Source organism: Pelophylax lessonae, assembly GCF_965119305.1.
Source record: "Pelophylax lessonae genome assembly, chromosome: 7".
Classification (NCBI taxonomy): Eukaryota; Metazoa; Chordata; class Amphibia; order Anura; family Ranidae; genus Pelophylax; species Pelophylax lessonae.
This window is the reverse complement of record NC_138774.1, coordinates 222,672,615-222,698,523: the sequence shown is the minus strand read 5'-3', so window position 1 is coordinate 222,698,523 and position 25,909 is coordinate 222,672,615. Positions and strand designations below refer to the sequence as shown.

The 25,909-nt window shown below is 42.7% G+C and overlaps 1 protein-coding gene across 1 annotated transcript in view; it reads right to left on the bottom strand.

Annotated features, from left to right (window-relative positions):
- MED27 (mediator complex subunit 27) overlaps positions 1–24,055 on the bottom strand; it is a 550,125-nt gene extending 526,070 nt beyond the window's left edge. Inside the window, exons 1-2 of the mRNA XM_082263750.1 lie at positions 23,825–24,055; positions 1,261–1,405 (exon numbers count right to left, since the gene is read on the bottom strand). Of these exons, the coding sequence (XP_082119876.1) occupies positions 1,261–1,405; positions 23,825–24,015 (336 nt within the window). The 5' untranslated portion in view covers positions 24,016–24,055. The remainder of the gene's footprint in view (positions 1–1,260; positions 1,406–23,824) is intronic.
- Positions 24,056–25,909: the final 1,854 nt, after the last annotated feature.

Sequence of the window (25,909 nt, the reverse complement as noted above, 5' to 3'; positions counted from 1 at the left end):
ACACCCTCAAGCAAGAGGGTAAGACACAGAAAGACATTTCTGAACGAATAGGCTGTTCCCAGAGTGCTGTATCAAGGCACCTCAGTGGGAAGTCTGTGGGAAGGAAAAAGTGTGGCAGAAAACGCTGCACAACGAGAAGAGGTGACCGGACCCTGAGGAAGACTGGGGAGAGGGAAATGCCAAAATGCCTGAAGTCCAGTGTCAAGTACCCACAGTCAGTGAGGGTCTGGGGTGCCATGTCAGCTGCTGGTGTTGGTCCACTGTGTTTTATCAAGGGCAGGGTCATTGCAGCTAGCTATCAGGAGATTTTGGAGCACTTCATGCTTCCATCTGCTGAAAAGCTTTATGGAGATGAAGATTTCATTTTTCAGCACGACCTGGCACCTGCTCACAGTGCCAAAACCACTGGTAAATGGTTTACTGACCATGGTATTACTGTGCTCAATTGGCCTGCCAACTCTCCTGACCTGAACCCCATAGAGAATCTGTGGGATGTTGTGGAGAGAAAGTTTAGAGACGCAAGACCCAACACTCTGGATGAGCTCAAGGCTGCTATCGAAGCATCCTGGGCCTCCATAACACCTCAGCAGTGCCACAGGCTGATTGCCTCCATGCCACGCCGCATTGAAGCAGTCATTTCTGCAAAAGGATTCCCGACCAAGTATTGAGTGCATAACTGAACATAATTATTTGAAGGTTGACTTTTTTTTGTATTAAAAACACTTTTTTTTATTGGTCGGATGAAATATGCTAATTTTTTGAGAAAGGAATTTTGGTTTTTCATGAGCTGTATGCCAAAATCATCAATATTAAAACAATAAAAGGCTTGTACTACTTCAGTTGTATGTAATGAATCTAAAATATATGAAAGTCTAATGTTTATCAGTACATTACAGAAAATAATGAACTTTATCACAATATGCTAATTTTTTGAGAGGGACCTGTATATGCCTGGAGTCCAGCTTTAATTTAATTCATAATTGTTATAAAGGGAAGGCCTCAGCTCAGGTGCACCAAAGAGTACGGATCAGGTGCTACCCAGGTGGACAGAAGATTTAGCTAGTGATAAAGGAGTCTGCAGGCACCTTGTGGTGCCTTCTCTTAATCGGTAAGTCAGTTATGACATTTACATGGCACAGTTTATTTTAAAAGCAACTTGCTACTCTTACAATTGTAAGATTTCCAAAGGGTTGTGGGACTACTATCCTTTATTTATACATTGGCAGCAAATGGCAACAGTCACAAGTCTTTTTTTTTTACCTTGTTAGACCACTTGTAGGCCTGAAGCAGCTGGCTGTACAGAGGAGTCTTATCATGAACCGGATCGAGGCTAAGCAAGCCGCTATTGTGAAGTGGATGGTTTTCAGAAGGTTTCCCAACTAAGTTACTGAGACGTTCCAGCTCACTATCAGGAAAAGAAGGAAAAAATTTAATTCACTTTTGTATAAAAGCAACTCTCATTATTAACCAGTTATCTGGCGTTTATATTTTTTTTTTTTTTTTTAACTGTATGTATGTATGTATGTATGTATGTATGTATGTATGTATGTATGTATATATATATATATATATATATATACACATATACACACACACACACACAGTAGGTGAAATAAGTATTGAACACGGCACCATTTTTCTGGGTACATTTTTTCTAAAGGTGCTATTGACATGAAATTTTCACCACGTCAGTAACAATCCATACATACAAAGAAACCAAAACAAATAAGTGAAGAAATTAGGTTATGTGTAATAAAATGGAATGACACAGGAAAAAAGTATTGAACATGCTAAATGAAATGTAATACTTGGTACAAAATCCTTTGTTGGTAATGACAGCTTCAAGACCCCCTGCTGTATGGAGAAACCAGTCGCATGCATTGCTCAGGTGCGATTTTGGCCCATAGGTTTTCTATTGGAATGATGTCAGTTGATTGGCTAGGCCCCTCTATCAGCTTTATTTTCTCTTTTTGAAACTAATTGAGAGTTTCCTTGGCTTTGTGTTGGGTCTTGCTGAAATGTCCACCCTTGTTTCATCTTCATCATCTTGGTAGATGGCAGCAGTTTTTTTTTTTTTTTTATTAAGAATGTCTTGGTATAAACAGCCCACACAATGTTCCCATCTCCAAACTTCACTGTTGGAATGGTGTTTTTGGGGTGATGTGCAGTGATGTGACCTCCAAACATGGTGTGCATTATGGCATCCCAAAGAGTTCAATGTTGGTCTCATCTGACCAGATGCTATTCTCCCAGTATTTCACAGGCTTGTCTAAATGTAGTACAGCAAATTTAAAAGGGCTTTAACATGCTTTTTCTTCAGCAATGGAGTCTTGCGTGGTGAGCGTGCATACAGGCCATGGCGGTTGAGTGCATTAAATCGTTTTCTTCTAAACAATTGTTCCAGGTCTTTCTGAAGCTCTCCACTAGTAGTCCTTGGCTCTTGGACAACTCTTCTGATAATTCTTTTCACTCCTCAGAAATCTTGCAAGGAGCACCTGGTCGTGATCGGTTTTATGGCAAAACAATGTTCTTTCTACTTCCGGGATTATGGCCCCAACAGTGCTGACTGGAACATTCAGAAGTTTAGAAATCTTTCTGTAACCCATGCCATCAGTATGTTTTGCAACAAAAAGGGTGTGAAGGTCTTGAGAGAGCTCTTTGCCTTTACCCCTCGTGAGATGTTTGTTGTGTGGCATCTTGGTAATAGACCTTTTTATAGGCCATCAGTTGAGACTGAACCAGCACTTAATTTGCACTGACAAGAGGTAGGATTTCTAATTACTAATGGATTTCAGCTGGTGTCTTGGCTTTCTATGCCTTTTTGAAACGTCCCTTTCGTCACGTGTTCAATATTTTTTCCCTGTGTCATTTCATTTTATTACATATAAATTAATTTCTGAACACATTTGTTTTGGTTTCTTTGTATGCATGGATCTCATGGGTTGTTACTGACATGCAGTGAAAACTTCTTGTCAATAGCACCTTTATAAATATATTTACCTAGAAAAACAGTGAGGTGTTCAATACTTACTTTATCTGCTGTATCTCTAGAAGGTAAGCACAGCTGCTATAGAACCTGTATGTACCAAAATATGGCCTCAATTCTAGCAACACTTGGGTGCCTGGTCCCCTCGTTTGTTTGCAGTATGTAGGAATGAACCTGTGTTTTACAGGCCATGTGCTCAAACTAACAGACAAGAATATTTACAAAAATGTGACTCTTACAAAATGTCAGAAATACATCTCGACACCCTTGGCAGTACAAGGACATCTGCAGGAGTCTGAGAAGGGTGATTTTTGCCTGGTTCTCCTTAGAGCTCCAAAATGAAGTAAGACTCATTGTTGTAGCTCTCCCATAACACTTTACTAGAGGATACAAGATTTTTATGATCTTGAGATAACTTGAGAATATGGGTCAAAAAGTTAAGCCAGCCATACATGGATCAAAATTTAGCCAGTTCTGCAGAGACTGGCTGATTTTTAATCCATGTATGGGCAGGGAGGTTGTAGAGAAGGAAATCTGCCGATCGATATCTGTACAAACACCCTGTCGGATTTTCCCTGTTCGATCAGTGCTTCGGGCTATAGTCTGCAATATAGATCAATCTATTCAGATACCAGGTAGGTCTCCTTGCTGTCAGAAAAAAACGAATTGCTCAGCAGGGAGGATTCTTCCATCAACATCGAATCAGTTTTTTTCCGTTGACTGAAAACTCATTTAGGGCCTTCCATAGACTCAGGAGGAGGAGACCAATGAAGAGGTCTCTGGGACACTGTTCAGGATGTGATCAAGTGTCCAATAGCCCTACAGAGTTTGGTGATTTTTTTTCAACAATGTAAGGGGTACATTGATGTGTGAATAAATGGGAGAATAACTCATCAAGTTGTGTATTAAGTTTGAAAACTTCTCATATGAGAAGTATATAAGCATGCATCCAGAGACCAAAGAAAGGCCTTGCTACTTTGGTAAACATAGTGGCAGGTCTATAGGCAATCACGCCAAAGTCAAGTTACTGCAGTAATTTTGGTAGTTTTTGGGTTATGACGGGACATGCATCACTGGATGGATTACAGTCCCCTGTGTAGGATTTGAAATCCCCGTTATTCTTCGATCAATTTGCGTACAACCAGCCTACCGGATTTACTTGCGATTATCACTAGCGGCTGCTATAGCTTCTAGCAATAATAACTGGGGAATCCCATCAGCAGTGACTGTTTTGATGTTGGAATCGTGGAAATTTGTGGAAAGGAGTTTGCACCATCTAAAGCTTCATACACACTACTAGTACACACTAATGCTGGGTTGAAGGAAAAAAAGCCTGACAGCTCAGGTCAGAGCCGCTGTACAAACAATCCAATATTAGTGCAGCGTTCTCAACCGCTGTGCTATTGTGTTCTGATAGGGGGACGGTCCCCCGTCAGAACACTCTGGTAAGCGCTCTCAGCCACTGATCGGGAGCTGTTCGGCTTCTTTCAAACCGGCTGCCATACGCACGGGCTGCATTTCAGCCGGTTTCCTTAGGGTTCAATTTAGTTTAGCACAGATGCTAGCAAGTCATTGACATGCTGTCTCTGAATCGTTCTCTGGCTTTTTTAGTTTTGAAGAATTTCCAGGCTCACAAGTACAAAGCATCACAGTACCCACCCCTTTCCCCAACAATTCTTGTTAAAAAAGAAGCATGGTCATATTTCTCCTGTGGGTCACAAGAATGCAATTGGTTTTGCACTCCTGTAACCCAGATTCAGCTGATAGGGGGCTAAAGTCTATAGGGATCCCAAAGTCTGTAGGGATCCCAAAGTCAGAATCTGCCCAGATGCCTGACCGGGAAATGGTTCAGCCGCTCAATGTGCTGCTGAGAGCCTGGGCCAGCCACTCCCACCTCCTCCTCAGTCTGGTGCACCAGTGAGCGTTGGAGGGGCAGAGCAGAGAGCCAGTGACAGTCTCCACTCTCTGAACAAAGTGGACTTGAAAACGGAACAATCCGTGGTCTTTGATCACTCAGTTCTCACTGTAGAGCCAGCAGGGGAAAAATGCAGCATCGGATCAACACTGCATCCACCGGAGTATGAATGTTTATTTTTTTTTAATCCCGCACATCTCTTTCAATATAGAATATATAACCAAGTGTAAAGAGAAACTGTCCAACATGAGATGGAGATATCTTAGATACTGCCAACCAGCAGGAGTAGAAGCTACCAACTACAGTAGGGAAATCTCACCACTGGAGTTTAGAGAAACAAAAGCATGCCCCACTGCATACCATTGGAGCAGTGCAGCCTGTATGAATGTGTGCTTTGTGTACAAGTTACTTATATGTATACTGATCAAAATTATAAACTCAACACACTTGTTTTTGCCCCAATTTTTCATGAGCTGAACTCAAAGATCTAAGAGACTTTTTCTATGTACACAAAAGGCCTATTTCTCTCAAATATTGTTCACAAATCTGTGTGTTAGCACTTCTTTGCTGAGATAATCCATCCACCTCAAAAGTGTGGCATACCAAGATGCTGATTAGCACGATTATTGCACAGGTGTGCTTTAGGTTGGCCACAGAAAAAGGCCACTCTAAAATGTGCAGATTTATCACACAGCACAATACTACAGAGGTCGCAAGTTTGGAAGAGAGCCTGCAATTGGCATGCTGACTGCAGGAATGTCCATCAGAGTGGTTGCCCGTGAATTGAATGTTCATTACTCTACCATAAGCCATCTCCAAAGGAGTTTTAGAAAATTTGGCAGTACATCCAACCGGCCTCACAACCGCAGACCTCTACCATCCAGAATCTTCACCTCTAAGATCATCAGAGACCAGCCACCCGGACAGCTGCTGCAACAAACCAATTGCATAACCAAAGAATTTCTGCACAAAACTGTCAGGGAAGCTCATCTGCATGCTCGTTGTCTCCTCATCTGGGTCTCGACCTGACTGCAGTTTGCAGTCTTAAGGCCCGTACACACACACACCGATTGTTGGCCGTAAATTTTCGGCCAACGTCCGGTCGGCCGATTGTCGGCTTGTTAGTATGATGCTTCCGACAACCGACTGCGACTTTTCGGCCAAATAAAATCTGTTGTGCATGCTATAAAATTTTTGTTGGCCGTCAACAGAACGGCCGATTGTTCGTCAGTCAGTACAGATTTCGGCAGACAAAAATGTGATGAGCAAGACTGGGCATGCTCAGAGAAGAAAAAAAACACGGAAAGTAAACCAGAACATGACATCACTTCTGAAGTTGGTTTCAGTCGGCCAACAAAAGTCCAGTGCAAGTCTAGAGCACATTTCAACCAACACCACTGGACAAAAGACGGCCGATCGGTCGGCCAACAATCGGTGCGTGTGTACGGGGCATTAACCGACTTGAGCGGGCACATGCTCATATTTGATGGTGTCTGGCACTTGAGAGGTGTTTTCTTCACGGATGAATCCCGGTTTTCACTGTACAGAGCAGATGGTAGACAGTGTGTATGGTGTCGTGTAGGAGAGCGGTTTGTTGATGTCAATGTTGTGGATTAAGTGACCAAAAGTGGCGGTGGGGTTACGGTATGGGCAGGCGTATGTTATAGACAACGGAACACAGGTGCATTTTATTAATGGGATTTTATATGCACAGAGATACCGTGACGAGATCCTGAATCCCATTGTTGTGCCATTCATCCACAAACTTCACGTCATGTTGCAGCATGATAATGCACGGCCCCATGTTGCAAGGATCTGTACACAAGTCCTGGAAGCTGAAAACATCCCAGTTCATTCATGGAAAGCATACTCACCAGACATGTCACTCATTGAGCATGTTTGGGATGCCCTGGATCGGCGTAAACGACAGCGTGTTCCAGGTCCTGCCAATATCCAGCAACTTGGCACAGCCATTGAAGAGGAGTGGACCAACATTCCACAGGCCCCAATCAACAACCTGATCAACTCTATGTGAAGGAGATGTGTTGCTCTGCATGAGGCAAATGGTGGTCACACCAGATACTGACTGGTTTTCGTACCCCCTCCGACCCCCCAATACAGTAAAAAACTGCACATTTTAGAGTGGACATTATTGTGGCCAACTTAAGGCACACCTGTGCAATAATCATGCTGTCTAATCAGCATCTTGATATGCCACACCTGTGAGGTAAATGGATTATCTCGGCAAAGGAGAAGTGCTCACTAACACAGATTTAGACAGATTTGTGAACTTTGAGAGAAATAGGCCTTTTGTGTACATAGAAAAAGTCTTCGATCTTTGATTTCAGCTCATGAAAAATGGGGGCAAAAACAAGTGTTGCGTTTATAATTTTGTTCAGTGTACAGTGGGTACGGAAAGTATTCAGACCCCCTTAAATTTTTCACTCTTTGTTATATTGCAGCCATTTGCTAAAATCATTTAAGTTCATTCTTCTTCCTCATGAATGTACACATAGCACCCCATACTGACAGAAAAACACAGAATTGTTGACATTGTTGCAGATTTATTAAAAAAGAAAAAAACTGAAATATCACATGGTCCTAAGTATTCAGACCCTTTGCTGTGACACTCATATATTTAACTCAGGTGCTTTCCATTTCTTCTGCTCATCCTTAAGATGGTTCTACACCTTCATTTGAGTCCAGCTGTGTTTGATTATACTGATTGGACTTGATTAGGAAAGCCACACACCTGTCTATATAAGACCTTCCAGATCACAATGCATGTCAGAGCAAATGAGAATCATGAGGTCAAAAAGGAACTGCCTGAAGAGCTCAGAGACAGAATTGTGGCAAGGCACAGATCTGGCCAAGATTACAAAAAGATTTCTGCTGCACTTAAGGTTCCTAAGAGCACAGTGGCCTCCATAATCCTCAAATGGAAGACGTTTGGGACGACCAGGTACTTTCCGTACCCACTGTATATGCAAATGTGTGGTAGATTTAATTTACACACACACACACACACTACTGTGGAAACGTTTTAGGCAGGCGAGACAAAATAATGGAAATTAAGGATGCTTTCAGAAATAGAAGTGGCAATAGTTTATTTTTATCAAATAACAAAATGGAAAGTAAATGAACAGAAGAGAAATAAAAATAAAAATTTAGTGTGACCACCCTTTGCCTTCAAATAGCATCAATTCTTCTAGGTACACTTGCGCACAGTTTTTGAAGTAACTCAGCAGGTAGGTTGTTCCAAATATCTTTAAGAACTAACCACAGATCTTCTGTGAATGTAGGCTGCCTCAAATCCTCCTTGTAATCCCAGACGGACTCCATCAGGGCTCTGTGGGGGCCAAACTATCACTTCCGGGACTCTATGTTCTTCTTTACACTGAAGATAGTTCTTAATGATATTGGCTGCATGTTTGGGGTCACTGCCCTGCTGTAGAACAAATTTGGGGCCAATCACACGCCTACCTGATAAATTGGTATGATGGAGAAGTATCTGTCTGTATTTCTAAGCATTGAGGACACCATTAATCCTGACCAAATCTCCCACCTAATTTTCAGAAATGCAGCCCAAAATTTACAAGGAACCTCTAACATGCTTCACTGTTGCCTGCAGACATTCATTATTGTACTGCTCTCCAGAACCTCCTTCAAATTTCGACTCATCAGTCCAGAGCACCTGCTGCCATTTTTCTGTACCCCAGTTCTCATGTTTTTGTGCATAGTGGAGTCGCTTAGCCTTGTTTCCAGAAGTATGGCTTTTTGGCTACAATTCCTCCATGAAGACCACTTCTGGCCAGACTTCTCTAGACAGTAGGTACCTGAGTCCCACTGGTTTCCGCCAGTTCTGTGCTGATGGCACTACTGGACAACTTCTGATCTGGAAGGGAAGCAAGCATGATGTGTCTTATCTGCTGCATAAAGTTTCCTTGACCAACCACTGCATCTACGGTCCTCAACATTGTCCATTTCTTTGTGCTTCTTCAAAAGAGCTTGAACAGAAATTCTTCAACCAGACCTTCCTGATGCAGTAGAACTACCTTGTGTCTTGTTGCTGTTCTCAGTCTTTCCATAGAGTATGACCTGTGACATGAAACAGTCTTCTACAACCTCACCTTGGTAGCAGAGTTTGGCTGTTCCCCACCCAGTTTAAGCCTCCTACACAGCCATTTCTGTTTGCGTTTCAACCTACATATGAAATTGGTGATTAGCAGGTGCTTGGTATAATTGGTTAAGCATACACCTGACTCTAATCTTAAAGAAAATCCCTCACCTAATGTAAATGTGCAAAGTGTGCAAGTGTAAGAATTGATGCTGGTTTGAAGCCAAAAGGGGTAGGCACACCAAATACTGATTTAGATTTTTCTTTTGTTAGCCCACTTTGCATTTTGCAAATTGATATAAATAAAAAATTAAAATATACATTTTTGGAAACGCACTTACTTTACAGCAATTCTTCACACCTGCCTAAAACTTTTGCACAGTAGTGTGTGCAATATATATATATATGTTGTGACAGAGGGAGGCTCTGTCACTGTAAGAATATAGAAAATTGTGACACAGCATATGCATTAAGGGTAAGGCCCCTTTCACACATGTCAGTTTGTCCGTTTTTCATCCATCCGTTGACGGATGAAAAACGGACATCAATGCATCTCTAAGTAAAAACGGACGACAACGGATGATCATCAGTTAACATCCGTTTTCATCGCTTCCGTCAATGTCCATTTTTTGGAACGGATGAATGCCCTATTTTTTATCCACCAAAAAGGGGTTTGGACGAAAAACTGATGTAAACGGACAAACGGTCAGTTTTTCATCTGTTTTTGCATTGGTAGTGGATGTAAGAAAAACGGATGAAAAACAGATACATTTTGACGTGACTGAACTGATGAACTGAACGGACAGTATATATGAAAAGGGGCCTAATGTGAGGTTCAGAACTATAATTTCTGAGTGGAGAAAGCTGTGTTTTGTCTTTCTCCAGATTCTGTAGTTCTGAATCAAAACAGTCAATCTTCTGTCTGAGTTTTGCTAGATGCCAGCACAGGTATGCGGGGTCATTATATACTAAGGTCTGAGAATTGCTCAGAGCTCCCATTCTGGAGACAGCTCCCAGTGTGGAAGACAAAATGTTTCACCTGGGTTCAGGGGGGTCCCAGCCAGGAGCCACGAGACAGAGGTCTTATCGAGGGGTCAGAAGACCCAGCCAGAAGCCAAGAGACAGCAGGTGTCAGTTCCAGGGGACAGATCAGCTCCTTTTAGGGGTGTCAGGAGAACCCCAATCCTTAGGCCAGACAAGGACTGCACAGCAGGGTGCTGTGACTGAAGGCTAGAGAGCCAAGTATTCCAAGGGAGCTGGACAAGACAGTCAAATAAACTAGTAAGAGGAGCAGCAGTGCTGCCAGCAAGTGAGCCTGGTGGCTTGGTAATTTCCTTTATACATGTTATGTGGAAGAAACCCTTGCGTGGGCAACTGATGAAGTAAACGTTTCAGTTTATTAAATACAAGTAGGCTGCCATGTCCTAAAATACAGTTTAGGCTAGCGCAACTCATTGTAAATGCACCTGCTGCTTGAGCTTAATCACCCCAAACTCACAATGTGTGTATATACACACACACACACACACAGTTTGTCATCAGTTTCCAGTGAATTACTACATTATAGATACATTATAGCTGGCAAACAATAGCACAGCGCATATAAACATGGAAGGTACACTTCAACACATCAGAGAGCCATAAAGCCAACATTAATGCACACATATTATGAAATGTTCACATCCCTGTTACTAACTGCACACAACAGAAGTGACAGAACAGCAGTAATGCCCTGTCAGCAATGACAAATACTTTTGTGTGGCATGTCTCTACAGTATAAAAGAGAATCATTCCAGACTAGTTGTAAATTAAGTGTGAAGAGGTGCTTATAGCGTATGTGAAGGCAAAATAAAAAATAAATAAGTTACTACATCTCTGAAATACATGCACATTCCCTTTGTTTTGTACCTTTAAAGCTGTAATTCCAGGAATTCAGCTACTTTGTAAAAACTGCAGACATACCATGAATTAAGTCTAATGAGGTGCCTGCCCTCATATCCCTCTATTATTCACATCTGACAGGTTTATTGTGCTCCAGGAAGAGAATGTCTGGCACTCTGAAGCTGCTCACTGTAGTCTCAGTTCCTTCAAGTGCAGAGTCGCTGGAACTGCTATGTCCATCCCTCCCCTCCTTCTGCCCATTCACAGAAACCTTTGTATTATGTAAACATTCACAAAATACCAAGGCTCCTATGAATGGACAGAAAAGGGAAAACAAAACAGCGTCAAAACGTGCAGGTAATCCTCGTGGAAAGAGATGGCCAGCAGACAGGCAGAACCCATAACATGAAAGAAGATTCCTTTAAAGCAAAGTTCCACCCAAAAGTGGAAGTTCTGCTTTAAGCACTCCTCAACCCCTCTATGCCACTTTTGGCATGTCAATTTTTTTGGGGGGAAGCAGGTATCTAGTTTTGACAGGTACTCTGCTCCTACTTCCGCTCGGACCGCCTAGGCGACTCAAGCGGAAGTTCCCCCCCCCCCTCCTCCCTGCAATCTTCTGGCACATGTCACAGGTCCCAGAAGATTGCCTGGCCTTTAAGGAGGCGCAGCGTGACCCACAGTGCACACTCAGCTGTGAAGCCGCAAGCTGTCAAAGCCGGGTGCCCGCGCCATGGAGAGGCGAGGGAGAGAACTGAGGGTTTGAGCAGCCGCATAGTTGGATCCTGGGACAGGTGTGTTTATTAAAAGTCAGCAGCTACACTTTTTGTAGCTGCAGACTTTTAATAAACACAAAAAAGACTGAAACTCCGCTTAAGTACGCTTATATTGGATTATCAAAAATAAATATTGTTTGTATTGCTATTACAATGCTGATGTTATAAAATAAACTGTATGCTGTAACTTTTGTAAGTGTATGCTAGATCCTCTTTATTTAAAAAGGTGGACACTGGTAGTATAAAAAGTAAACACATTTTCACCTAACATACTGATTTGGACCAGTCTACCATTGAAGCCTAATAGTATACTCAACTTCCCTCTGATCATGAACCAGTTGAGTTTATATTTACATATTATATGACCAACTGTAGATTTTCCCCAGCATTCAGCAATTGCAATTCTAACTGCCAAAAAATGTATTAGAGAAGTCTACCAGTCCCTTTTATGGAGACCTAGAAGAATTGGAGCTGGTTTTTATGTTAAATCATATATAAAATAGTTAAACCATATATCAGTAGATTTACCATCATTATGACAAAATTAGTTTTGGATTTGGAACTCTGTAGCGGACGCCTGTCATAAATTTACTGCCAACCAGATAGAAAGCATACATTCTAAAAGGTGGAAGAAAATGGACGTATTAGGTATCCACTTGCCATAGTCCCTGGCTCTGCTCCTGCCCAGCTTTGCCTTGTACTCTTCCTGTTGCTTTGCAATGGTTTTGCACAGAGCAGCCCGGATCCTCCTCTTTTCAGGTCCTCCGCCGCTGGCACTCTGGGCCCCTGCCGTGTACACCCATAGCAATCCGCTTGCTATGTAGCCCTTGTGAGTTCTCGCTCGCGAGCACTGTTCTCTGCGTCCACATCGTGGCTCCGGATAGGTCGCGTCGTGTGTTTCACTGTCTGTGGATGGCAAACTAGAGGCTGTACTGGTGGATTCCAGTGGTTCCTGGGGTGCTCCAGGATGCTGGGGACACTGCGGATGAGGAGATGTCACTTCTGGGTATGCCACCCATGGACAGTGAGACACACAGCGGGACACATCTGGAGCCGCAATGCAGAACTTGTGTACACAACGCTAATTCTTCTACTTCTGCGACTTGCCAATCTGAAGGTAATAAAGCCTGTTAAAGTGTTACTGCACTGTTCCCCTTTCTTCTTGTCTGCACAGAGTTCCTTCTACCTCTTATTGGAACCGGCTGCTTTCCAGTATTGGAACTACCCATTATTTCTCATCCAACCTTAGAGACTTTATTGCACAGAGCTTTGGTTTTATGCATCTTTTACCAAGGATCAGGTCACCTCGTCTGTAGCCTCATTTTACATACAGGATCTCCTATATTGTGCGCCAAATATTCACGTACTTAGTTTGACTTAACTCATAGTGTGCCTTCACTGTTTACAAAAAAGCTGAATTACTGGGTATGAAGTTCTAACTTTTTTTTAACAATTTGTGCTACAGTAGCCCTTCTTAGGGATCAGACTACACGGGCCAGCCTTCACTCCCCACGTACATGAAGGAGCCTCGGCTGCCGATGTTCCCGTCGCTGGTTTTGCAGTTTTCCTTCCTCTGACCTCTTTTGTTAGGTCCTGACCAGTGCAGACCAGGAACATCCCACAAGAGCTGCAGTTTTGAAGGCGTTTTGAACCAGTTGTCAAAACCAATTTGGCCCTTGTTGCTCAAATCCTTATAGGCTCACCCTATAGATATTGTGCTAAAAACGCACCAGAAAAATTCAGATGTGGGATGCCATTTAAATGATGTTGTTTACAAAGGACAACTGGCACACTGGCAGTACTGGCCAGTTCTGGAACATGTTCTTTGCTCTACAAACTAAGTATTTCCGATATGCCCTGTAAGAATAACTTGCACTATTAATTGTAACTAAAGGCCAAACCTTTTCTTTAGTTTTTGATACAGTGGGGAAGGATTAGAACACCTGTCAGTTTTTATTGTTGTCTGTGCCCCTCGTAGGGAGATTCACCCTCTCGATTTGTCTTGTTTACCTTTATCTTCAAAAGTGAACGTAAAAGAAAATCCCACATTTTGGGTTGATGGTTTGACACCAGAACAGTGATAGATGGGAAATCTTTCAATGGGGCACTGGTTCTTCTGGTAACACACTCACTTTATCGCACTTCCTGTTTTGGCTATAGGACAGATGTGAAGGGAGTTTCCTCTATGAGACAGATAGGCAAATAAAAAAAAAAAAAAAAACTGACAGGGGTTATAACCTTACCTACTCTTTTCAAAATGAAAAAAAAAAAAAAAAAATGTTTTTGCCTTTATAACTACCGTAAATTATATATAATAGTTCATTGTAAAGTTTCAGAAAAATGTAAATAGATCCAAAAGTTTTGTTTAAATGATGTACTCTGAGTCACATTAAAACCGCAATATTTTTATGCAAACTAGACATTTAGCAAGTGTCACAGGCTAAATGCAAGCATTTGGCTCCCCTTGGTTTGTAAATGTGATATCTCGGTTGAACTGAAGGTGAACAAATTATATTTGCTGCAGTTCAGCAAAGTCACCAATTTATTTTAGGAGTTACAAACAGCGGTCGGCGAATTGGCTTTATTGTGTCGCCATTGCTGATCAACCATGTCTTCCAATATACGTTTCTTGAATGAGGGCTTATCCCAAATAGTATCTGCCGGCTCTTCCATTAAAAAACAAATGAAAATTGGCTTTATAGACCACCTCCTAAACAAACAGGCTACTGGTTTGAGCAGTTTGACTGATATTCAGTTTTTACACATAACATAGCAGTATATTATCCACTCCCTCTGGGACTTTTAAAGCCTAATTCCACATTTACTGTCCCTTTAAAAATATTGTTTGGCAGTGTATGGCAGTGGGACCAGATCTTCCTGTCCCATTTCCAGAACAAAATTGAGTCAGCCACAGGGCTGCTCAGCCATTCACAGGAAGCTTTATATTTTATGAATGAATATAAAGTTCCTTCCGACTGGCTGAGGTGGATATTGTGATGTCATTCGCCTGTCTCAGCCAATCGGAGGAAGACTTTTATTCACTTATAAGCTACAAAGCTCCCCGTGAATAGCTGAGCAGCGCTCAACCTGACTATACAGGGATCATCAAAGATCCTTGATGATGCCCTGGAGGAGGGGCGAAACACGTTGACGTAATTTCCAGTTCTGTAAACCAACGATGTCAATTCTGTCCTCCGTGGAATGCACGCCGAGCTGCGACGAACCCGGAAGAGTCTCATGGTTTTATGCCCGTTTTCATCTACAATTTTGTAGGTTATTTTTGCATTTGCACAAATAAATATGGTTTTACATACAGTACTTCACTAGGAGTATCATTCTGTTTTATTGAGCTTGGTTAATAATAGAGCTGCGCCAAGAGTAATATTGTGAAGACCTGATCAAAGAGGATAGGAGGCCTGGTATTCACAACACCAGATACAAGCGTGATTAACACCAGCACAGACAGACAGCCCCGAGCTCTTTATATGAGAGCATATGAGAGACTTTGATTTTGTATATGTTTTTTGAGCACATTGCGTTATACGATTATGTTTTGATTTGCAGCAGCAGATATGTTCTTACACCGATGTAAATCTTGAATTTTAGATTTATTTTACCAGTAAACTGACCTTATATAGACTGAATAACAGTGTTACATTTCTTTTATTGAAATATAGTAAATATAGCGAGAAACCTGTAGGTAGAAGGTGGCACTGCTCAGTGACAAACTGATTATATAGTGAAATAGGCTTTTTCATTTGGTCGCATTGAAATAGTCTATTTCAGCATATAAGGTGAGTTTACTGCTAAAATCAGTCTGAAATTCAATGGATGTAAGAAAATATCTGCTGCTGCTTTGTGTTCCGTCACATTAGGAAAGCTATTGGAACGCATGGCACATGCGCAGTAAGTTTTCTCATCCAAACGTCACTTGCAGTTGCAGAATCTGATAGGAAGCGGTACTCTGATAGAACACTGGCATTGGCCCGAGGACATCGGGGGATCCTAGGGACAAGGTAAGTATTACTATAGGGTAATCCCGAGTGTGGCTCAGGGTTACCGCTTTTGGTCCTAAAAAAGCCACTCTCGGAAATACCGCCAGGGAGGTGAAAAAAGAAAAGAAAAAACACGAGGCTTTAATATTACTTTAACTCTAAAAAGTCCTATCTGGAAGTACTGTTTTGAAAAGAAATTGCTCTAAAGCTAACGGGTAGTCAAAGTTTTTATGGATTTGATCTAATATTCTTACTTGCATTCTAAAACTCACTTGTCTTACCTTGTTGGAATACAGTACTCTTTATTCAAAAACCAAGAAAAAAAAATGTAAAATCCAACTCCAAAATACATACTATTCAAAACTTCTGACCTCCTACCAGCATGCTTGTGCTAAGTCAATGACTCGCTTAGCATATAAGCTGTAGGATAAACATGACAGAAAGGGGACTTTCAACGTCTACAAAAAATATCCACAATGACAGTGCCGATATCCCTGTCACGGCAAGGCTTTAAGTTAAGGTTGAAGCCTCTATTATAATGTTTCTATAAAAAGCGCAGGTGATCTTTTGCAGAACTGGGAAGTAAATCTATTTAGCATTTGGTGTGAAGTGTAATGAATGCAGCCTTCATCAATTTCAATCATTCCCTATTCTAATCCTTAGCTGTAAAAATGCAATACCATACACTAATGATTCTTAAAGTGATTGTAAAGGTTTGTTTGTTTTAAAAATAACAAACATGTTATACTTACCTGCTCTGTGCAAGGGTTTTGCACAGGAGCAGCCCCGATACTCCTTTTCTGGGGTGCCCCGGCAGCGCTCCTGGCTCCTATTCATTGGGTGCCCCCACAGAGAGCCACTTTCCATGGGGGCACCCGTGCAGGAGAGCTCACAAGCCTCGCTCCTGCGTCTATTGACACAGACAGCGGGGATCAGGCCTCGCCCCCCGCATCACTGGATTTGATTGACAGTAGGTATTAAAAGGTATTTACTAAGTAGCATGGCTAGTTTTTTTAAGTTGAAATTTTTTGTCACAATTTTTTGGAAAATGAAGAAATCAAATAAAAATCTCTTCGTTTTTTCGTTTTCACACTTTGTTTTTTCTTTTTACATGTCACCAGCACAGTACAGCACCATCATAGGACTAGTGTGGTGGTGATCATGGTAATTAAATAATTTATTTTTAAAAACATTTTTCTTTTCCATACTTTCATCAGATCAGTTCATTATCACCATAGTACTCGGGGGGGGTATCAGGATTTTGTTTATTTATTTACCATGTTATTGCTTATAACAGTGATGTGTTAACTGTCATAAATGGCTTTCATTTATGACGGATCCTTTACTATGGTGATCTGTGATTAGCTACAGCTAATAACATGATACAGGGTGCCAAGTATCATGCGATAGCTATGGGTCAAACACAGCATCACAATAGTAAGCAAGCAGTGTTTTATTTACATGTAAATTATGTGATCCCCATCAATGTCCATAGCAATTACACAATACCCTGGCCGCCGTACGGAGCACTGAAACCCACTGTGTCCACCAGACGCAACAGGTATGTGATTGCGCAGCACGTCGCTATGCCTGCCGCTGCCGCCCACTAACAGTAAATGTACTGTGGGTGGGTGGCAAGTGGTTATCCATACTCCTCCACTTACACAGCACACAGTTCAGATTGATTCTCTTACAGACACCCTCTATATTCACACTGTGTAGCTGCCTGCAACGTTGCAGTTCTGACATGTGAAGTTCCCAGATAAAAATGGCTTTGCAGCATAGCAGTCAGCTACACAGTTTGCAGATAGAGGCTGTCTCACGCAGGACCTCATGCAGCTTGGATTCTGTACCTCTCCACTCTTCCTCCAGACTCTGGGACCTTGATTTCCAAATGAAATTTATTTTCATCCGAAAAGGGGACTTTGGACCACTAAGCAACAGTCCAGTCCTTTTTCTCCTTAGCCCAGGTAAGACGCTTCTGACGTTGCCTTTGGTTCAGGAGTAGCTTGGCACAAGGAATGCGACAGCTGTAGCCCAGGTCCTGGCTACATCTGTGTGTGGTGGCTCTTGAAGCACTGGCATCAGCAGTAGTCCACTCCTTGTGAATCTCCCCCAAATTCTTGAATGGCCTTTACTTCACAATCCTCTCAAGATTGCAGTTATTCCTGTTGCTTGCGCACCTTTTTATACCACCCTTTTTCCTTCCACTCAACTTTCCACTAATATGCTTGAAAAACAGCACTCTGAACAGTCAGCTTCTTTAGCAATGTGACTTACCCTTCTTGCGGAGGGTGTTAATGACTGTCATCTGGACAACTGTCAAGTCAGCAGTCTTCCCCATGATGTGTAACTTACTGAACCAGACTAATCCGCTAATTAACTCAAAACACCTGTAAAGGTTTCCTAAGCCTTTAAATGGTCTCTCAGAGTGTGACACCATGAGTCTACAATATTGAAAATTTTCACAATAATCTAATTCTCTGACAAACATGAGTTGATGCAGTAATTCATGCACAAGGAGCCCTGACCAAGTATTGAGTGTATACTATACATGGACGTACCTTTCAGTAAGCCAATATTCCTGTATTAAATATCCGCTTTTTATCGGTCTTATGTAATATTCTAAACTTCTAAGATACTGAATTTTGGGTTTTTACTAGCAGTAAACCATAATCATCAAAATTAAAGAAAAGAAATGCTTGAAATATATCACTCTGTGTGTAGCGCATCTATATAAAATATGTGAGCTCACTTTTTGAAATTAATTACTAAATTAAGTTAACTTTTTGATGATATTCTAATGTTTTGAGATGCACCTGTATATCAGAGGAGCGATGGCCACTGGCTGGACACATGTATGATAAGGCCTCTTGCACAATTTGCCCAGTTCCCCTGAACACCTTTCCTCCTGACAGGAGAAAAGCTGCTAAAAACATACACACCTAAAATGATTATTGAAAAAGAAAGAACACCTAAAGCTGCATTTTGCACGTGTTTAGGCACATCAAGCGTCTGAGCGTTTATTGGCCAGAATGTTATGTTAATTTATTCTAACCACTGGAATGAACGCTCAAGCACTGAACGAATGTGGTGTTCAAAACGGGAGTAAACTCCCATGAATGATTTTTTCCTATAGGTAAGCCTATGCCTGCACACCTGATTGGTTCCGCTGTGCCGCTACTCACGGCGTGATTGGCTCCCTGAATGTGCCATTGAGAAAACTAGGGTGGAGAGTGAAACTCACTGAATGTGTGGGGCGGGCTGCAGTGCATGAGTGAGTCAGTGTATGCAGCTGTGCTGTGATCCTTTCGCGGCTCCTAGTCCACCGCTCCAGCCTCCTACCACCACCACTATGAGAAAGACTGTCTGTCACTGAATATTCTGATCGATTCCACAGTCCACACTGTCACTGAGTAATTGATTTTACCATATTAACCCTGACCTGCCCAGTCCCCTGTATCTGCAATTAAAATGTACAAGGCTGCCTGCATGCTTCATGATTTCCATTCCCAGCATCCTTCCCAATCCCTACAGTGTCAGTAACATTAACCCTATGGTACAAGGCTGCAGTGTGCACTGAATCCCATTCCCTACAGTAACATACATTAACCCTGTATGGTCAGAAAGGCTGGATTGACGGGTCCCTCAATATCGCAATACATATCGTTGGAAAAAAAAATATCGCAATATATTTTTTTTCCAATATCGTGCAGGCCTAGTGTGGTCCCCTCAGCTCTATGGTGTGTACAGAGGAGTCCCCCATAAGTGTGGCACTCCCCCACCTCCACCTTCCTCACATACACCCAGAAAATGGCCTGCTCTGCTCCCCCACACACGTGTCTATAGGGGGGCTCCCACACCTGGCCAATTAAAGGTAAACTGTGTCCCCCAACTATTTGTAGGTGGTGCCCTTCCCTTAGCCACGGCAGGATGGGCTCAGTCTGCAATCCCACCTCCCCCAGGGAAGCAGTGACCCACAGGCAGGCTGGAGCAGTGGGATGCAGAGCGGCTTACACATGAAATTCTGTGCAGAGCCCAGACCTGGTGCACCATTTCCCCGCCTCCCCCGCCTCACAGACCACTCAGCCGCGGACCTGGCACTCTTACCTGATGTCAGATAGATGTGTGCAGGGTGACCGCAACTAGGAGGGCTGACAGTGGCAGAAGTCGAGCAGTTCGTCCTATGGATATGCTGAAAGTGGAGTAGAGGCAGCCGGTTCTGATTGGTCAGCGCCGTCCATGTGACGGTGCGGACCAATTAAAATGCCTCTTGTCGGTACACAGAGAATTATGGATAGGAGCCACAGGGGATTTCAGATCTCTGCATCAGCGAAGCGGCGTCCCAAAGCCTGACAGCAGATAGCTGAAATCCTAGGCGCTCTGACTCAATTTCTAGTTGCCAATGCGACCTGGCGCCCAGGAATTTTCAAGCCCTGCTCTAAGCCCCCGTTGACATTGGCCAGATTTGACGTCAAATCAGAGCCAATTGCCGGCAACGACACCGTCCAAATTGGTGCAACGCCAACTTTGCGGGGCCGCACCGATTCCCAAGAGTCATTTCTGAACTACTTTTGAAGACTTTAGGTGGGGACTTCTGAATGCCGGTTTGAAATCCTGCAAGTTCAGCTTTCAAACCAGCCTCAGTGTGAACCTAGCCTTAAGGAACAGTATACCATGCCATTCCTTAAGATCCCTGTGCAGTGCATGTGTGGGAGTGACATCATCGCGGCTCGTCCATTTAAAGGACCGGAGCTTGCCAACCCGGAATGAAGAACAAGTGACAATGAAAGCCCTGTCAGCGCGACGCTGGAGGGCTTTGTTTTAAGGTTGCAATGCATACTAGCACATTATAACCTTGTCTTGCAGCTTAAAAAAAAAAAAAAAAAAAAAAGAAGGACCGGCGGTTTACTACCACTTTAACCACTTAAGCCCCAGAGGATGTGGCTGCTCAAAGACCAGGCCCTATTTTGCGATTCGGCACTGCGTGAATTTAACGGACAATTGCGCGGTCGTGCAACGCTGTACCTAAACGAAATTGACGTCCTTTTTTCCCCACAAACAGAGCTTTCTTTTGGTGGCATTTGATCACCTGTGCGATTTTTATTTTTTGCGCTATAAACAAAAAAAGAGAAACAATTTTTAAAAAAATAAATATTATAATAATAAATAAAAATGAAATTCCCAAAAAAAAAAAAGTAAAAATCTAAATTTTTTTAACATTTTAGGCCAATTTGTTTACTGCTACATATTTTTGGTAAAATTAAAAAAAAAAAAAAATTACAATAAGCGTATTTTTTTATTGGTTTGCGCAAAAGTTATTGCGTTTACTAACTACGGGAAAGATTTATGTCATTTTTATAGTTTTTTTTCTTTTTAACTAGTAATGGCGGCGATTTGCGATTTTTTTTGCGGGACTGCGACATAGCGGTGGACAGATCGGACCCTTGACTGACATTTTTGACACTTTTGGGGGTACCAGTGACATTACTACAGTAATCAGTGCTATAAATATGCACTGTTACTGTCAAAATGACACTGGCAGGGAAGGAGTTAACTTTATTGGTGATCAGTGGGTTAAATGTATCCCTAAGAGCGTGTTTCTAACTGTGGGGGGGCGTGGCTAGTTATGTAACCACAGAGACATATGATCCTACATAGCAGGATCGTATAGTCTCTGCAGTTACATCAGGGAGAGTGACAGACGGCTGTGTTTACATCAGCCGTCTGCCTTTCTCCCTCTCCTGAGCTGGATTGCGAGTGGCCAGCGGACATCGGAGCTGCCTGTGAACGAGCGGGGTAGGGAGCATGCGTGCGCTCGCCCCCTACAGGCTCCTGGGCGACCGACGTAGTACTACGTCGGTTTGCCCAGGAGCGGCTGACTGCCGCAGTAAATATACTGACGGCGGTCAGCAAGTGGTTAAGTATGTTTAGATGTTTTTGCCATTTTCTCTGCTCTTCAGCACCTCTTTTGAGGCTGGGTTAACACTTGTGTGATTACAGACATCGCATGTGATTCGCAATGTATTGGATGTGAATTAAAATCACATTGCATTCGCACAAATATGGTGCAGAACCCTTTTTTTTGGTCCGCACTGGAATCAGATCGCAAGGGTATCTTTGCGATTTGATTCCTACAACATTTGACAGTTCTAAATAACAACACGGAGTACAGCGCCACATGATGATAAACCCAAAATATGAACATTGAGTGCTCAAAGAAAAGGGAACAACATGAATCTGTGCTAATAGAGAGACCATAAAAGTCAGTCCCATAAGGTAATGTTCCTTTTCTTTGAGCACTCAATGTTCATCTTTTGGGTTTATCATCACATGTGGCGCTGTACTCCGTGTTATTTATATCTGTGGATTGAATCATACCCTTAGAACCGGCTGCCTACTCAGTGTTCTGTTTCACAGTGTGACCAAGCGCGGATATTTTGTTTTTATTAACATTTGACAGTTCGCACTGTGATCTGTAAACTGATCTGCAGGTGTCATTAAAGCGGAATTCCACCCTGGGAAAGTTTTTTTTTTAATAAAAATACCCCCGGGACAGTCAGGGCTAGTACATTCCACAATGGCTAGCCTCTGATCTTTCCCGGGTTACACTTACCTTTTAGGACAAATACTTACCTTGAAAATGTATTGTCCAGCGCTGCCATCTAAGGTGTGGGCAGCTTGAAGCCAGCGCGATCCTCTTCTGCGTCCTCTTCCGTCTTCTTCGGTCCCACGATGCACTGCACCGGCCCCTCCGTCACTTCCGGTGCCGCAGCGCATGCCCAGAAGCTGTTTAGCAAGGTATGACGGCGCCTGCACCGGAACTGACGTCGGGGCCGGTGCAGGCGCATTGATTCCTGGGAGCGATGACGTTCAGCTCCCAGGAATAATTGCAAAGCCAGGAAGTGACGAATCGCCGTGGTCGCCGAGGGGAGGAAGAGGAAGTAAGGTAAGTATATTTTCTTCTAAACAAAGTAATAAAAAAAAAAAAATGGCGATTATCCATTTGTTTTTCAGGTGACCCGGAGCGAGAAGATGGAGGCAAGTATAATTTTAGGGTAGAACTCCGCTTTAACTTTACATTGACATCCCCAGCGGATCGCAGGTCACAGTGCGAACCACTGTGCGATTCGGGAAGCTGAAGTGAATCACAGGTTTTCCCATATCGAACCAGTGTGAATCGGGACTTAATGTGCTGGTGGTGCATTTTTTTTTTTATGCCTGTAATCGCCACACACTGGCTAATATAAGGATGCTTTTCCAGGAAGAAAAAATAAAAAGCCTGTAAGCCCTGGTTCACACTATAAATCGCACACCACATTCCTGTACAGTTCACATGCGACTCAGTGCAGTTTCACTTTGAATGGGCAGAAATCGCACCGAAGTAGCGCACGTGCCATTCCTACAATAGCACTGCAACCAGATCCCATGCTGGTTTTACCATGTGATGTGGCGTGGGAAAACACACTGCGTTTTGTGACCTGCGCTTGTGGAGGGGTCAGCAAAATGGCACCGACACCAGCTGCAAAACACAAGGGCAGTGCGATTTGAAAGGGCTGTGGGAAACACACACAGGGAGTAGAGATGCCACCACATCCCTTTAAACTAGAAAACATATGAATTAGATGAAATAATTTATTGCACATAAGGCACCAAGTGAGTTTAATTATCACCGAACACACCAGAACGCGGCAAGGGAAATCTACATTCCATGCGAGTTTCAGGCGCCGCGCTCTGCTATGGGGGTCAATTTATTCCTAACGAAGCTCCAAACACAGACCACAAATGCACCGGATCGCATGGTACTGCAGTATCATGTGATCCGCTTGGAGCGCGCTACGAAAAGTAGTCCATGCACTTCTTTTAGTGCAATTTCAGCCGAATCAAATGAATGGATTGAAGAAAAAGAATAATCATCGCATCGCACTGAAATCGCACAGGAAAGCATTGCTGGTTCCTGTGCGATTTTGATGTGAACGCTGCGTAAGAAGAATTCATTCTACTGAACCCACCTGGCTGGTCCAGTATTGTCCTGATACTGCTCACCCCACAACCTGATGCCTATGGGTCCCTATACTGATATTCTGAGCCTTGTAGTTCCTGTCAGCACCTCCTCCCCACCCCCCAGACCCAGCAGAAGCCGGTAAGTGCCCGTACTTGAGGTCCCGGTTGACGCAGTCGAGGTTCTCCTGGAACTCATTGAGGAAGGCTCTCTCCCGGGCCTCCTGGCTCTCCTTATTCTTCATGCCATCCTTCAGACACTCGAAAACCCGGGTGACGCTGGAGCGTAGCGCCTGGATAGAGTGAATAGCCAGGGAGAAAGCCTCCAGGTTCTGCGCCTCCGCCATCCTTTCCAATCACCACAGGAATCGTCCCCGGATGATGACGTCCGCCGCCTCCTAGCTTAGCAACAGCCTGGGAAGCTGTCGCTGGGTGGTGACGTCACGGGTCTCAGGGAAAGCCTTGCTCTATCTATATAAAGCAGAGCTGTGACCATGCTTAGTGACTTGTACACATACTTTTATCATCTATTTATTTATATACACGTTATAGTATAGAAGGGATTTTTTTAATTCGCTTAACCTCATGGTGTGAAGGTTTTACCCCCCTCCCCTCCTTCATGACCAAGACCTTTTTTGCAGTAGGGCTGTGCTACTTTAACCACATTAGCTCTGGAAGGTTTTACCCCCCCCCCCCTTCCTGAACAGGCCATTTTTTGCGATACAGCACTGACAGTTGCGCAGTCGTGCAACGCTGCATCCAAATAGAATTTATGTATTTTTTTCCACACAAATTTTTCTTTTGCTGGTAATTGATCACCTCTGCGGTTTTTATTTTTTGCGCTGTAAACAAAAAAAGAACCCCAATTTTGAAAAAAAAAAAAAACAATATTTTTTTCTTTCTGCTATAAAACATACCCAAACATTTTTTTAAAAAAATCTAATTTCTTCATCAATATGTATTATATCTGCTACAGATTTTTATAAAAAAAAAAAATCCCAAAGAGCGTATATGTATTATATGTATTATATCCAATATGTATTATATCTGCTACAGATTTTTATTTAAAAAAAATCCCAAAGAGCGCATATGTATTATATGTATTATATCCAATATGTATTATATCTGCTACAGATTTTTATTTAAAAAAATCCCAAAGAGCGTATATGTATTATATCCAATATGTATTATATATGCTACAGATTTTTATTAAAAAAAATCCCAAAGAGCGTATATTGATTGATATGCGCAAAAGTTCTAGCGCCTACAAACTATGATATAGAATTATGGACTTTTTTATTTTTTTATTGTTTTTACTATTAATAACAAGGATCTGCAATTTTTAACGGGACTGCGATATTGCGGCCAACAAATCTGACACTAAGTGAGACTTTTTGGGGACCAGTGACACCAATACAGTGATCAGTGCTAAAAAAGAAAAAAAATGCACTGTTACTGTACAAATGACACTGGCAGAGAAGGGGTTAACATCAAGGTCGATCGAAGGATTAAATGTGTTTCCTATAAGTGCTTTCTAACTGTGGGGGATGCTTTGACTAAAGGAAAACAGAGATCTGTGTTTCTGCTCCCCCATTTTCCTCTGTGGCAGAACGGCGGTCTGCCTTGTTTACATAGGCAGCGTCTGCAAATGATGCAATATTTTTATAGAATTTTTATTTATTTATTTTTTTACTAGTAATGGCGGCCATCAGCGATTTTTAGCGGGATTGCGACATTGCGGCGGACAAATCCAACATCTAACTGACACTTTTGACACTTTTTGGGGACCAGTGACACTAATACAGTGATCAGTGCTAAAAGAAAATTCACTGTCACTACACAAATTACACTGGCAGGGAAGGGGTTACCATCAGGGGTGATCAAAGGGTTAAATGTGTCCCTAGGGGGTGCTTAATAACTGTGGGCAGGTTGCACTGATTGGAGGAAGACAGAGATCTGGGTTCCTGCTTAGCAGGAACACAAGATCTCCATCTTGTCCCCTTGCAGAACGGCGATCTGTCTTGTTTACATAGGCATCCCCCCCCCCTTTTCCTCTCCCAGGGATGATCGCGGGTGGCTGGCGGACATCGGGTCCGCTGGAACCGCTGGTTGATATCCCTGCTAGCCAATCATGGCACGATCACAACATCTAGTGGCTATCAAAACGAAACGACGTACATGTGCGTCGTTTCGTGCAATAGAGCCATACTGCCACAATAAATACACAGCAGCCGGTCGGCA